This window comes from Pelmatolapia mariae, linkage group LG8 (assembly GCF_036321145.2).
Source record: "Pelmatolapia mariae isolate MD_Pm_ZW linkage group LG8, Pm_UMD_F_2, whole genome shotgun sequence".
Taxonomy (NCBI): Eukaryota; Metazoa; Chordata; class Actinopteri; order Cichliformes; family Cichlidae; genus Pelmatolapia; species Pelmatolapia mariae.
In genome coordinates this window covers 18,653,278-18,666,433 of record NC_086234.1, presented here as the reverse complement: position 1 = coordinate 18,666,433, position 13,156 = coordinate 18,653,278, and the positions used below count along the sequence as shown (strand labels likewise).

General features: G+C 44.2%; 1 protein-coding gene across 2 annotated transcripts in view; it reads right to left on the bottom strand.

Moving 5' to 3' along the window:
* The window catches only part of ntn2 (netrin 2), a 41,426-nt gene that overhangs the window by 17,350 nt on the left and 10,920 nt on the right, over positions 1-13,156 (bottom strand). For both annotated transcript variants that reach the window (XM_063482054.1, XM_063482053.1), the window contains exon 2: positions 9,695-10,950. In XM_063482054.1, the coding sequence (XP_063338124.1) occupies positions 9,695-10,745 (1,051 nt within the window). In that variant the 5' untranslated portion in view covers positions 10,746-10,950. The remainder of the gene's footprint in view (positions 1-9,694; positions 10,951-13,156) is intronic.

Here is a 13,156-nt window from a genome sequence, read left to right as displayed (position 1 = left end):
ACCAAAGTTCTTTTGCTTTACTTTTCCTGTTCTGAGATATCTATTGCAATGGCAGGAGAAGGCACAGCGCTGTTCCAGATAGGGGCCTTGGCAGTGGCAGCTTATTTTATTTAAGGGAAACTTTATAAAACACAGCAAAGACCGTGTTTGTACAACCATTGCAGGATGAGAAATTTATTTTGTATATTAAGCTGACACTTGACATGCACATTCTTGGGAGATATGAGACTTAGATGAACTTATACTGATAATGGTATAATGTGTGACCTTTAAGACATATTTCCCAATAATTTACAGATGATTTTCATTTCTCTGCTCTAGCCAAGGTCAGTTCTCCAGTTCTATTAAGTTCAATGATCTGAGTTTTTTGCGATCACTTAAAGGACAATTTCACTGGAGGAGAATCCCTCAAGTGCAAATGTTAAGCAATAAGTACCCCGCATGCAGTGAGCAATACATATCACTGTCCACACTCAAAGGAAAGCCTGGCACCTGGTTGGGAAAGAGGCCCAGTTCCCCCCCACCCACCCACTTGCCGGCCCTGGAAGAAAAAGGGGAGCACATTCCCAGACTGTTTCCCAATTCCATCTGGTTATTATGTTGCCCAATTTGTATGGAATCCTCGAGTTAATGAAAATACTGTTTTATGTTTAAATTCATATCAAGGCAGCGCTGTTTGTGTAGAGACCCTGCTGGATTTATTTGTTGTGCTTTCATACTCTGGAGAGTCCAAGATCAGAATTAATTCTTGACCCTGGAGAATTATCCAAAATGGAATATGAAGGCAGTGTTAGGGGAGCGGGGCAATTTAATCCTGAACAAAGTTTGAAAAATGAGTTCAAAGCCTTTAACCCTTAGTCTGCTCTTAGATGGAGAGATGGTTGGTCCCAGGTTTGAGTGGGAAAAACAATATACATCGACTGGTGAGAGACTCCCTGCATGTGTGTGTGTGTGTGTGCGCGTGTGTGTGCGCATGTGAAGATCTAAACAGCCTGTCCAACTTCTTCTAAGGGAAATGTGACAAAGAACACACACGTCACATTGAGTGGCTGGGGCTGCAGGGGTGGAAAGCGGGTGGGGGCATGGAGGTAGGGGTCTGTGATTGTGATCAAGCATCTCAGACACACACACAGCTGCGAGCACTTGTGACCATTAACACCTTGTAGCAGAACATGAAAGCGATGGATCACGTTTTCTGCCCAGCTGAAGTACCGGCGGACCTCTTATGGCATCCTCTAGATTTACAGCTGTGCAATAAGATCGGCCAACAAAGACCGGACTGAGCTCGGACACGCTTAAGTGTGGAGAATGTAAAAGAAAGCTCCAGAATTTAACCTTTAAATGATTTAGCACGTGTAGCTGCAAAGGATTTAACGACATCCAGACATTTTGTCACAGGAAGAAAGAATTGGAAAAAGTTTAGTATCTGACAGTAAAAGAACGACGCAAATGGGGATGGATGCAGAAAAAAAAAGTGCAGGAGAAAAATGAACAAATCCCAGAAAATCAGCTCTAAAAAAAATAAAATCAAGTAGTTGTTTCTATGCTACCTGCATGTGGTTTTTTCCTGCACTTCACACCCTGCGTGCTGTTAACTCAGAGCTACAGCTGCCCCAAAGATCCTGGAATGTTTATGGGTTTGTTTTGAAGTGCCTATGCACACACACACACACACACACACACACACACACACACACACACACACACACACACACACACACACACACACACATACACACACACACCTCCCACCAAAATGCCACCCCCTACCATCACCACCACTGCACACCCTCTCAACCAAATTAGGCTCAGCGGGGATAACTGAACTCTGTTGAAGACCATTTTTCAATTCATTAACACATCAAAGCTTCCGTAGTGCTGTGCATAAAGACTAATTTTTATCTAAAGGAGGAAGAGGGGGGGGGCAGTAATTTCAGTATGGGGGAGGACTTCTGTGGGTGGCGGCAAAGTCAGCAAAGAGTCTGTGATCGCCCCCCAAAGTGAACGATTTTCCTCCGTGGGTCAGTGTCCAATTCGAGGATGCGTAAAGCTGGTTTCTCGTGTTGTCGTGGAAATCAAATAACAAACACAGGCTACAGGCTTGGCAAACGGAGGGATGCGGAGACCAAAATAAAGGGAGGGAGGGAGGAGGAGAACCCTTTGGAAAATTTTAGAGCAATGAATTGTTTCACCACACTGTCATCAAACCGAACGGTGCCAAGTGCAAAATTTTCATCTGCGGTTCTTGTTTCGACCCGGTACCTTCCCCCTACACAGTTCGTCATCTTAGGTGATCTGTGTTTTTCAAAACAAGAGGAAATATTTCGAGATCGAGAGGAAAAAAATTAAACACACACCACACCACTTGATTTCGGTTATTGTGTTGAGATGCCTCTACAAGGAAATGTGCTCCGAAGAGGTTCGCGTGTTGACTCGTCAAGTACAAATGACAAATTGGCCATTAAAGACTCTGCTCAACAACAACAACAACAAAAAAAAATGCGAGCGTGTTTGAGTGCACCACCCCTCTTGCATCCACTCCATATGTCCGGGATAAATCTAACCTCAATTTTCCTTGAGGCCGAACAAAAGCCAAACTGTACATATACAGTGAGCACAGCCAATTGATTTTGGATGCCTGTGCGAAACACAAATCCCATGGCTAAAATTGGTCCTTGAAAATTGGAGTGCGCTCACACCAACCACCTTTCCCCTCTTGGCCCATGCCACAGTCCAGACTTGCTTGCAGCAGCCCCCCTTGGGTGCTCTCTTCGCCTGGCCAAACAGGCTCTGCTATATGGGCTGCTGCCATCATGTGTGTATGTGTGTATGCCAATGCGTATGTGTTTGGGCCGAGTTCCACCTGGCTGCTCCAGCCACCTGCTCAGGGCACCAAGGGGAACACCCGGTTAATTAGCTCCTTATTATAGCCAAGCCAGTGTACAGTGTGGACACACACACACACACACACACACACACACACACACACACACACACACACACCAGTGATAAGTGCCTCAAGAGGTAATAACTGCCCAAAAAATAATATGGACTGAGGGTAAAAAAAATAAAAGTCATAAGCAGATGTAAGCTCTGCTGGATCTGTAGACTCTAATGAGCTGTGGACATCAAGCTGAGACAATGACTTAAAGAGTCAGAGCTGAGGACTAACAGGAAACCCGGCTGAGTGCATTACACACTCGGTACAGTATGCAAGAGCTTCTGCCTCTGTAACAAAGCCACATTAACTCTATTTGTTTCCCCCCCCCCCCACACACACACACAGACATCTTTCAATTTCAGATATGATACCACGTCTCACACTTCCCCTCCCTCTGATGGGTTCTGTGGTTAGCCTCACGCTGCCGGCTTAAGAGCAAGCTCTCAGGAGCCCTTTTGAACTTAAGAGTCCCCTTAATACCTCTGCCACCCCTCCTCCTCTCTTTTTACTTTCATAAGACCCCATCTCAAATGCTGGTCGCTCGTCTCTCCTTTGCTCGTTTCCTGCCTTGGCCCTCGCTCTCGTCCACCTTTTTCCTGCATCTCCACTTTCTCTCTCTTGATGGCATCAGGCAGGGAGAGATTTTAACAAGATTAGTCTGGAGGGTTGCCAGGTTGGGGGCCTGGTGTCAGTGGAGAGTTGAGTCCTTAGCTCTGTTCCCCCTCACTGGTCCACTTCACATCCCTACATCGTTATCTCTGTCCTGCCGCTGCCTTTGCTTTCCGTCTCTTACTTGCTGTTTTTTTCCTTGTCACAGTCAATAAGATGCAATCAGGAGAAGCAGCAGAGGATGTTGTGCAATCAAATCATCATGGAGAATCAGTAAGAACCAAGGTAAAGTGCAGCAGTTTTTACTTTTTGCCTTGACTCTTGGCACACACATGCATGATGTAGCCTCTGGGCATTGCACGAGATGCCCTGTTTGGGTTAGAAATAGAAAGTGACAGATGGAACATACTGTGAAAATTCACCACCTTGGCCAGAGATGACAGCAGAAATGGTGGAGAACCGTGGCTCAAACCCCAATAATAGCTGAACATTTGAAGCGGCTTTGGAGTCGTAAAAGTGATGTTTAAATCAGCAGTGAGAAGCAGAGGTAGGCTGACTTACAGATCCGGTCTGTAAGATATATTCATGGGCTGAACTTCCTCAGTGGAGATGGATGCAGTCTTCTTTTGACTTCACTTCAAATGCAGTACACAAAATGCAAACGATGCCAGCGACTGATTGCTTAGATCAGTCTTTTTCCCCACCGTCTGAGTCAGGTATAGACATGAATGAAAACCTGTTAAAAGGGAGCTCAAACTAAAACATATTTTCTTTTAATACCCTCTGAAACTTGTTGCCACCAGCAATACCGGCTGGCAGCCAAAATACTACTTCTTTCTTCTTCTTTTTCCAGGCAAGAGAACACAAACACTTGCAACAACATATGAAGAGGAAAAACATTACGAAATGACGAATTCAGCGATAGAAGAAGGAGGAGGCTGATATCAGTGAGGTGAAATAGATGAAATACAAAACAGCAGGCGTGAGTTTATCCAGGCAGAAGAGGGAATACTGAAGAGCGTGCTACAACGAGGACAGAGAGCAAAGACAGCGCTGGAGGTGAAGGGCACCTCAGGAGGTGATTGCTACCATCTGTGGGAGAGAGTTGATGTGGGCCTGGGAAAGCAGGGTGGGCACACACACTGCAGCTCCACCAGTTTGCTTTGGCACCGGGATGAAATGCTACATCACACTTCCAGATTACATGTGGCTCTCACACATGCACAGACGCGAGGAGATTCGTACGCACACTAACGTGCACTCCCTTGGCCTCGGGCAGCCGCAGAGCATCCAGCATTTTAACCCGGCTGACATTAAGCGCTGTTATTTGACACTTTGCTGTCCTGAACGTTTGTTTAACCACGCTTCATTCTTGCCAGGAAGCCTTTATGGGTGGCTTTGCCGAATGAGAAATGCATCAGTCCCTTGCGGGTTGGCCACGAACCAAAGCTGCAATACTGACAGAGGGAATAAAAGCAAAGAGCAAAGCTTACAGTCAAAGTGACCAAATCCTGCTGTCCTGCCGCGCCTGCTTCAAATTCTTAAAGCGCGCGCACCCCACCAAAACAAAATTCAGAGGCCTAATGTTATGTTTGTTGGCCTCGCCATACCATAACTCTCGTGTCTCACGCTAACTACCCCAGAGGCATGATTTTAAAAACAACATTCTGCGGCTGTGTAATTATTTGAAAGCACAGGAGGTTTCTTTAAAAAAATAAAAATAAAAAATCACTTTCCTTTGCTCACCAACCCCCACGCCCCATCAACAAGCACACATACAAACAAAAGTAACTGAAGTGTCGTTTCCCCGTTTGCCTCCATGGCAAAGGCAGCGGAGGTCACTTAGTGAAATTAGGAAAATGGAACGAACATACATCCTTAGCCATCTATATTTAGCATCTTACTAAGATTCATTTCATAATGGCCTCTATAGTCAGATTTAAAGAATAATAATTTTTTTTAAAAAAGTTCAGCTGACCATGTTGTACCATTTTAGGGTACCAAGTGCTCTGGTGATGTTAGCTTTTCATTTCAAAATAAAAGCACACAAACGTTGCTCATCTGTGAAATCATGCGTTGATGCATCTTCACACATACTGTGCCATGCTTTCATGTGTGGGATGTTTAAGAATGAGGTCATTTCTAACAAGTAAGTTTCTAAAAAGTGAATCTGCTCCATGACTGGAACGCGGGCCTGACCTCTGCTTGGCCTTGGCGGAGGTGAAGGCGGACGAGGAGGAGGAGGGGTGCTGTGAAAGGATGGAGGCCTATTTTGAAATTCTAATAAGGATTGAATAACCATCTGCCCCTTGTCAGTGAGAGAAATGAAGAGGTGGAAAAAGAGATATAAAAAAAGAGGAAAAAAAAGCAGCGAATTTGCGCTTCTGTGGTCTTTCAGAGTTTCCAGCTCTGAAAGCTTCATCAGAGTAATGGTTCTGAGCATGTGTTGCTGGCCGGCCTCTTGCTTTGACACCGCTGCTGGATCACACTGCTCTCCCTAAGAAACCCATCTGTCAATGTCCCCCTAATTCCAGCTAATAGTTTCCAAAAAACATAAGCTGAGCCCACAAAAAGCCACAAGCCCCCCGAAAAGCTTGAGAGGGTTTGCGACAAGACTCGCAAAAATCTGTCCGTTCTGCTTCTCCTTCCTCTTCCGCTGTAAAAGTCACAATTTAATAAGACCACTGTTTCATTAGTGAAGCAGACATGATCTAATAGCATCTACGTATTATATAACAGCTAATAACTTTTTTCAGAGGTAATAACTAATTTGTGGGATTTCCTTCAGGTGATGACATGGCCTGAGGTATAACGAGAGTCTACAGTGAAAAGGTCTTTGACTGATTGGTTGTTTAATTTCAAAATTAAACCCTCTTGTGCAGAAAAAAAGAAGAATACCATATCATTCATTCCCTCTGTGGACCCAGTGTGTCAAATTTCCTACTCAAAACATTCAACACCACGCCCAAAGACGTCAGCAGAGCAGAAACACTCAGCTTTCGCTGCTAACCGCAGCTCACCTGCATTTCTGGCAAATCAGTCGAAACAGCAGTTCAATCAGTCTTTAAATGACTTCCCTGTTTAATGCATACCAGCGCGCCTGGCTCAACACTGGAAGCAGATCTGGCTCGGTGGGCCACTGGGGAATGGATGGTGTCTGGCCCCGAGCTCGTAGCGTCCCAGCAGTGCTCTGGACTTCCTGCAGGTTGAGTACAAATGAGGGAGAGGAAGGGCTGGAGAATAGAGCAGCTTGTTGTTGCAGCCAAACAGGGCCGAGACGGCTGTGGACACAGCCAAGAGCAGAGAGCTACGAGACCATAAATTATCATCTACTCAGGATGCCACATTGTCGTTGACTCCACAAGAGGGCTCTTCATCTTACGGTGCGACTTTGGCAGATTCAATTTATGGCATGATCTAGTGTCTCATATTTTTAAGTTAACATAAAGTATTTACATTATGAGACTGGCCACGCCAGCAGAAAAGCCCACACTCCATCACAACCACTAACCAAATAGCTCTTATCCATCTGTTTCCTTATTCTCTCCTGTGGCTCGGACACCGAGCAGATAAATCACAGATTTTTCCATCATGTCTCCCTCAATACAAACAGACACAATCCTTTACGAGGCTGCCCTCTCCGACTACTACAGCAGGGATTTGTAAACCAATGTCTCGAGGCAGGATTCATAGAGAGGGAGGCGGCAGATGGGCGTGTGTGCGCATGGCTTGTGTCTGGAGACGCTATGAGAGTTTGCCAAGAGCACAGACAGAAATCCTGGTGCGGGGCATGTCGAACATTTAGCAAAACCCAACTTCTGTTAGAGGCGATGTTCATGTTGTGCATGTTAAGATTTAAGTCAAGACTGATAAGACCAAAACCTTGCACAACGTTTTAAAGGAACTTGAAAGGGTAAAAATCAGCCGAGAGGCACATAATTTCTCAAGAGCCGACTTGGCTTCAGTGGCAGGGTGCAAAACAACTTTTGATGTGGCTCTAAATCTGCCCACTCTGAATTCCTCATTACCCACAAACCACCTCCCAATCAGCTTAACTCCGTCACCCCTGCACAGAGGATCGTGACCTTTCAGACTCTCCCTCCAAACCCAAACAACCCCAGGACCTCTTATGACACCTAAGGGACTCCTCCGCTATGTAACTTACCACTCTTACAGTTTCTCAGTCTAAATACCTACACCTCACTGCCACAGCAGCATGCCTCAGGGCTCACCCTGTAGCCCCCCCCCCCATCAGTTTGTATAACGTCTCAAAAAGAAAAGCAAGCAGAGAAATCGACAAGGCACGGCAGCATTTTTTTTTCTTAAGGGGCTTTATTTATACACTGACTGAGGAGCCTCTTTAAAGGGCTCTCCTGCTACTTTAAGAATATTTTGGAAGTGGTTCCAGTGGAATAGGATGTGAAAAAAAAAAAAAAAAAAAAAAAAAAGCTTGTGGAACGTGAAATTAGGGACAACTGGGACTGGTTTGTTGGCAGATCAGGATGTGTGATCAGGTATAGCGTGCGACTAGCAAAGACCTTTAACTGCCCTGTATCAACACCGGGATTAGGTCATCGTAGTTGGCCGGTGGAGCTGGGCTGTTTAGGCCAGAACTTCTGGGTAAAAGTGACATATCAATCCCACAGAGATGAGATCTACGGAAAGCGGGCGTAACACTTCACAAACGGCTACGGGACATTTGAAAGAGGGCGTGCGCAAAAGTACGAGGGTGAAATCACTCAGGGATTGACAGGATATTGTTACAGAAAGGGGTTAGGTGTATGTGTGCCTGCATCTGTGAGCTGAGAAAGCGAGGGCGTCGAGGAGGAAAAGCCAAAAGGTTGAAATCTCCCGTGTCAGTTCTAAGTCCAGTCTAAGGCTAGAACGGCCTCGCTTCTCTGGCTCTGTCACTCTCTGTCCCCTTTAAACAGATCTGGCTCTGTTCAATGCTAAATATGAACTCAGGCCAGCTCACAGGGCAATTACAACATGTTAGAAAAATATACTGTGTTTTTCAATGTTCTGCTCCTGTTTCATAAAGGTTAAAGCAGGGACAGTGGTTTCTAATATGGTTTTATTTTCCTATGCTAACACATTTTTATGACAAGCAAAATTGACCTGAATTGAGTTCAATATAAGTCTATTCACACCAACAGAAGAATGCTGTAAAAAAATATATGTGTAACCACCACAGAAACAGCCACACATTAGAGGATGAATCCTGATAAAAACATCACTAATGTGACATGTAAGCAAGACCTTTGTACAGCCATAAAATTGGTGTCATAGAAAGGCCTAATCCTATACAAAGGTAATCCACTTACATTACAAAAATTGCCACAGAAATTGCCATGATTTTTCTTGGCATGCTTTCAGAGCATGTCTGGATGACTTTTACTGAGTGTGTCGTGAGGTGACGGCAAACGCTGCCAAATAACATTCTTGGATGTCTTAGCCGTAGCCGTGTGCCAATGAGTCGAGCTGTTGTCATCCACTGTTTAGACGTGCTTGTGCAAAACATTTTTTTCTTTTTTTAAATAGACAAGTTCAGGATGTAGTTGAGTGCAGTAGCCCTGTTTTTCTCTACTGGAACAGTAAATGCAAGAGGCTGATGAGAAATGAAAGGAACGTATGGGCTTGTGTTTTGAGAGACATTGCCAAAGTTGTCAGTGCACAACTCTTCACCTGTATAAACAACATAATGTTCTGGCAACATTATTAATTACTCATATGACAGTCAAACACGGGTCTTCCGAGTCATATTTATCCTTTTCTACAGCTCGCTCTTTCTCTGTGTTGCTTCTGTATAAAATCATTTTTGGTGCCCTCTCAATTCAGCTCGCGTCCTGAAAATAACTATGCCGTGAAAAGACGCAACAAAATAAACAAACATTGACATTTTCAGGCATTTCCTAATTTTCATCTGCTCAGCTAAGACACGCAATCAAAACTTTAGATGCAGCCACTGTTGCATTGATTTTTGCGCCACAGTGTTGTTCAAATTCAGACTTTTTTATGATTGTCTGCAACCTGAAGTAATGATACCATGCAATATCCAGATTATATCCGCGAGATATCTAGAGCAGACAAACTAAAACATGGTTAAAAGCACATAATGGATGACAGATAAGAAGAGAGACTTACGCAGACATTCATTGGCCTCGCGAGCATTGGCCCTCTGCCAAGGTCGGTCATAGTGAAAGGGCTTGCAGCGGTCACATTCAGGTCCCTCCGTGTTGTGTTTGCAGTCACACACCAGTTTACCTTCCTTGTCTTTCAGACAGCGTGAGGCATGGCCGTTGCACTTACACCTCCCGCCCACCTGGAAGTCTCCCACTGCATAGAAATAAGTTGGGAGTGTTGACGTCACTGCCATGGGGTCATCATCCCTCCCTCCAGTGTTGCCTCCGGCCCCTAGTACCAACTCCCGGGGCATCTGCGGCCGGCTAAAGACCACACGGATATCAGTGACGGTGACCCAGTCCTGAAGAACTGGGCTATTGTCAAAATCTTTACCAGAAGGCCGTCCATCCAGAGTGCTGAAAGCTATAAGCCCTCCAGACAGCGGATAAAGGTCAGTGTGACCATCTGTGCAAAGAGCTTCCTGCTCATTCTGCTTGGTGATGGTTGCTTTGTTGGGTCGGTTGTACATGCGGCGGCACTGCGAGGAGTAGAACTGGTAGGGCATCCAGCTTTTGCCATAGTCCATGCTTTTGTATATGGCCAGGGACTCGGGTCGTGGTGAACAAAACTGCAGGCTGACGTAGGTAATCTCAAATTTTTTACCCAGCGAAAGGGTGAGAGTCACATTGTACGGCGAGGTGTTCAGATTCTCCGACTGCCAGCAGGTGAGGTTGTGGGCCGAGTTGAGGTCAGTGAGGTAGGAAGCCGGGTGGGCACGGCGAGGGTCGGCTGCATCACAGATTTGGCACGTGCGTACAGAAGGCCGCTCGTCGCCCCGCTCCACCACGCTACAGGAACGGGAGGGAGGTCGGCCACACACGCTGGAAACCATCACCTCCTTGCCGAAGGCAGCATTGATAAACTCAGGGATACACCGGCGTGCTGCACCGGTGTCATCATAGCAGGGGTCTGGAGGAGTCTGCTGTCCTGCGAAGGGATTAGCGGCACTGTGGGTGAAGGTTGAGCATGCCAGGAGGCACAGGCCCAGCAGGTACCTCCAAGGTTCCCTCATCCTGCTCAAGGGGCCTGTGTTTGGATGTCTATGTGCAAGGATGAGGGTATGTGTGTTTGCCCAAGTGTGTAAACTGAGTGTCTGCGTCGTTGCACTGATGTGTCAGTGTGTGACTCCCCCCCCCGTGAGTGTGTAATTTGTGAGTCAGTGGAAGAAGAGTGTCTGAGCTCAGTGACCCTTCACTTCAGGCTGACCAGAGCCTTTCCTGTAAGAGAGAGAAATAAACACAAGGGTCAATGTCATCGACATATTTTACCATAACAGGATAGAAAATGGAAAGTGGCATTGATGTACTGCATAAAAAACAAGCAAACAAAAAACCCCAATGTTGTGTATCTTTAAAACCAAATTATACTTCTCCTTATAAAGGAAATTAAATAAAATCTTTTACGTTGTACGGCCACAAGTGAATGTTTTCATTGACTGAAAGCCTGTCAAAGGATCAGACAGATGAGGGGCCCAAGAGAAAGAATGTGACCATTTAAAGAGAGACATAAGTGGCTGCAAGTAGCTGCATCCTGAATTTCAATGCCGGCCTCTCATTCACTACTCGAGTCCTACGCTATTCAGGTCAAAACTGGCCAAGCTTTCTGGTCATGCTTGAGCAGCATGGCAGAAGTCACCCCATAATCCCTGGTGGTGCGGCAGAGCAGTGAACCGTGTGTGACCCTGGTCAAAGCACTGCTGCAAGCGCTGGTGCTAGAAGGAAAAAAAAAAAAAAAAAAAAAGACGGGGGGTGGATTCTACATACGAAGACCAGGCTGTAGTTACTTGCTAATTTTTGAGGAATTTTACAGGAATCAACTGTTGCAACACTATTGTGACACAGTGCTGACCGCAAAGAAGGCAACGTTGTGTTTATTCACTGAACCAGAAAATTCACCAAAAGTGATGGGTATTTGAGAAATAATCTCCACTTTAAAAGAACTGAGTCTGTGAGACACTTTTCAGGCCTTTCTAAATCTATGGGTCAAGACAGGTACCTGGTTGGCATCTTTCATAAGCTCAGAGCTAGACGAGAGGCCTCTTGGTCCCCGAGAAAGATCGAGGGGCACAAGAAGAAAAAGCCCCAGAGCAAAGAAAGCAGACAATAGAAAGAGATGTATATGGCCTGAGGTTTCTTTTTCCTTAATCCCTTTTTTACTTCCCTGGATGTCAAGTCTAGAAGAGCCTCACTTTAAAAGTGACAGTGGAGGGGTTGGGAAGGTACCCCAACCGTTTAAATTCAATTACAATGCATCACATCCACCTCCTTCTACCCGCACACTCTTTCTTATACTACAGAATCGTTCTTCATCTTCGTAGAACAAAAAGCTGCATCTGTGGCCAATCAAAAAAAAAAAAGTAATTTTTTGTGTATGTGGTCCATAGAAATCCTCAAAAAAACAAAACAAACAACCAAAAAAAAAAAAAAACACTCGAGTGTCCTAATAAATAGGACGCCTATTCTGTGCTTAAACATGTCCATTCAGCTGATTCTCAAGCAAGGTTCAGAGCATTAGAAAAATTAATGTGATGAATATCGATAGCAACCTCTGTCATGCATTACAGAGTGTAACCTGTGTGGTGTTAATTTTAGCAACATTAAGCAGGTAATTTCTTTAGATTTAGGTTTTTTATTTTCAGTATGTGTGTGTTATGGATACATGCAGGAGAACACTGGATACAGTTTTCACTCTTAAAGAAAAGTATGCTGTTAATAATTTTAAAGTAACAGGTACATTTAGAGTATTTAAAAAGGAGATAAAATATCATACAGGTGTTTTTCTATTTAAACATACAATGTCAGAAGGGAAATGCAGTATCTACACAGTATTATAAAGGGTTGTGGGCTGTATTATAGAGTATCCTAATGCCCCTATCTTAAAGTGAAATTACATAGTTTGAGGTGGAAACTGTAGTAGATGCATGTTGTGTTTACTTTTTTACTAATTGGCATTTCAGGAACTAAATCAGTCTTTCATTTTAAAGACCTGATTTAAATCAAATAAAATCCCCAACTCGTCTTTTTGTTCTATTTGGTTTTAACATTAGTTATTCAGTCCATTATTTTCTGCTTTTCAGAATATAACTAAAGATTTAAGAAGACTTGTCTTTAATATTTGTTTAGCATTGAATTTAACCATATGCGTAAAAGTTTACATTGCTGTTAATTAATCTATGTTGTTAAAAATGAAGTAAATTTATGTTATTTACTTTTGTTTACTAGACCAAAAAACAAAACAAAACAAAAAAACCTTTTCAGGTCTGAAACACATGCCCTTTTTGAATGACACAAAGTATCACCACCTTTAAATACAGTAACTTAAGCACATTAATGCGTAATTACAATGTAAAAAGATGCACTTTCAAAAATACCTTAAAGGTACTTTTAATTAAAATATACTATGATCTTATACTACAAAACACAG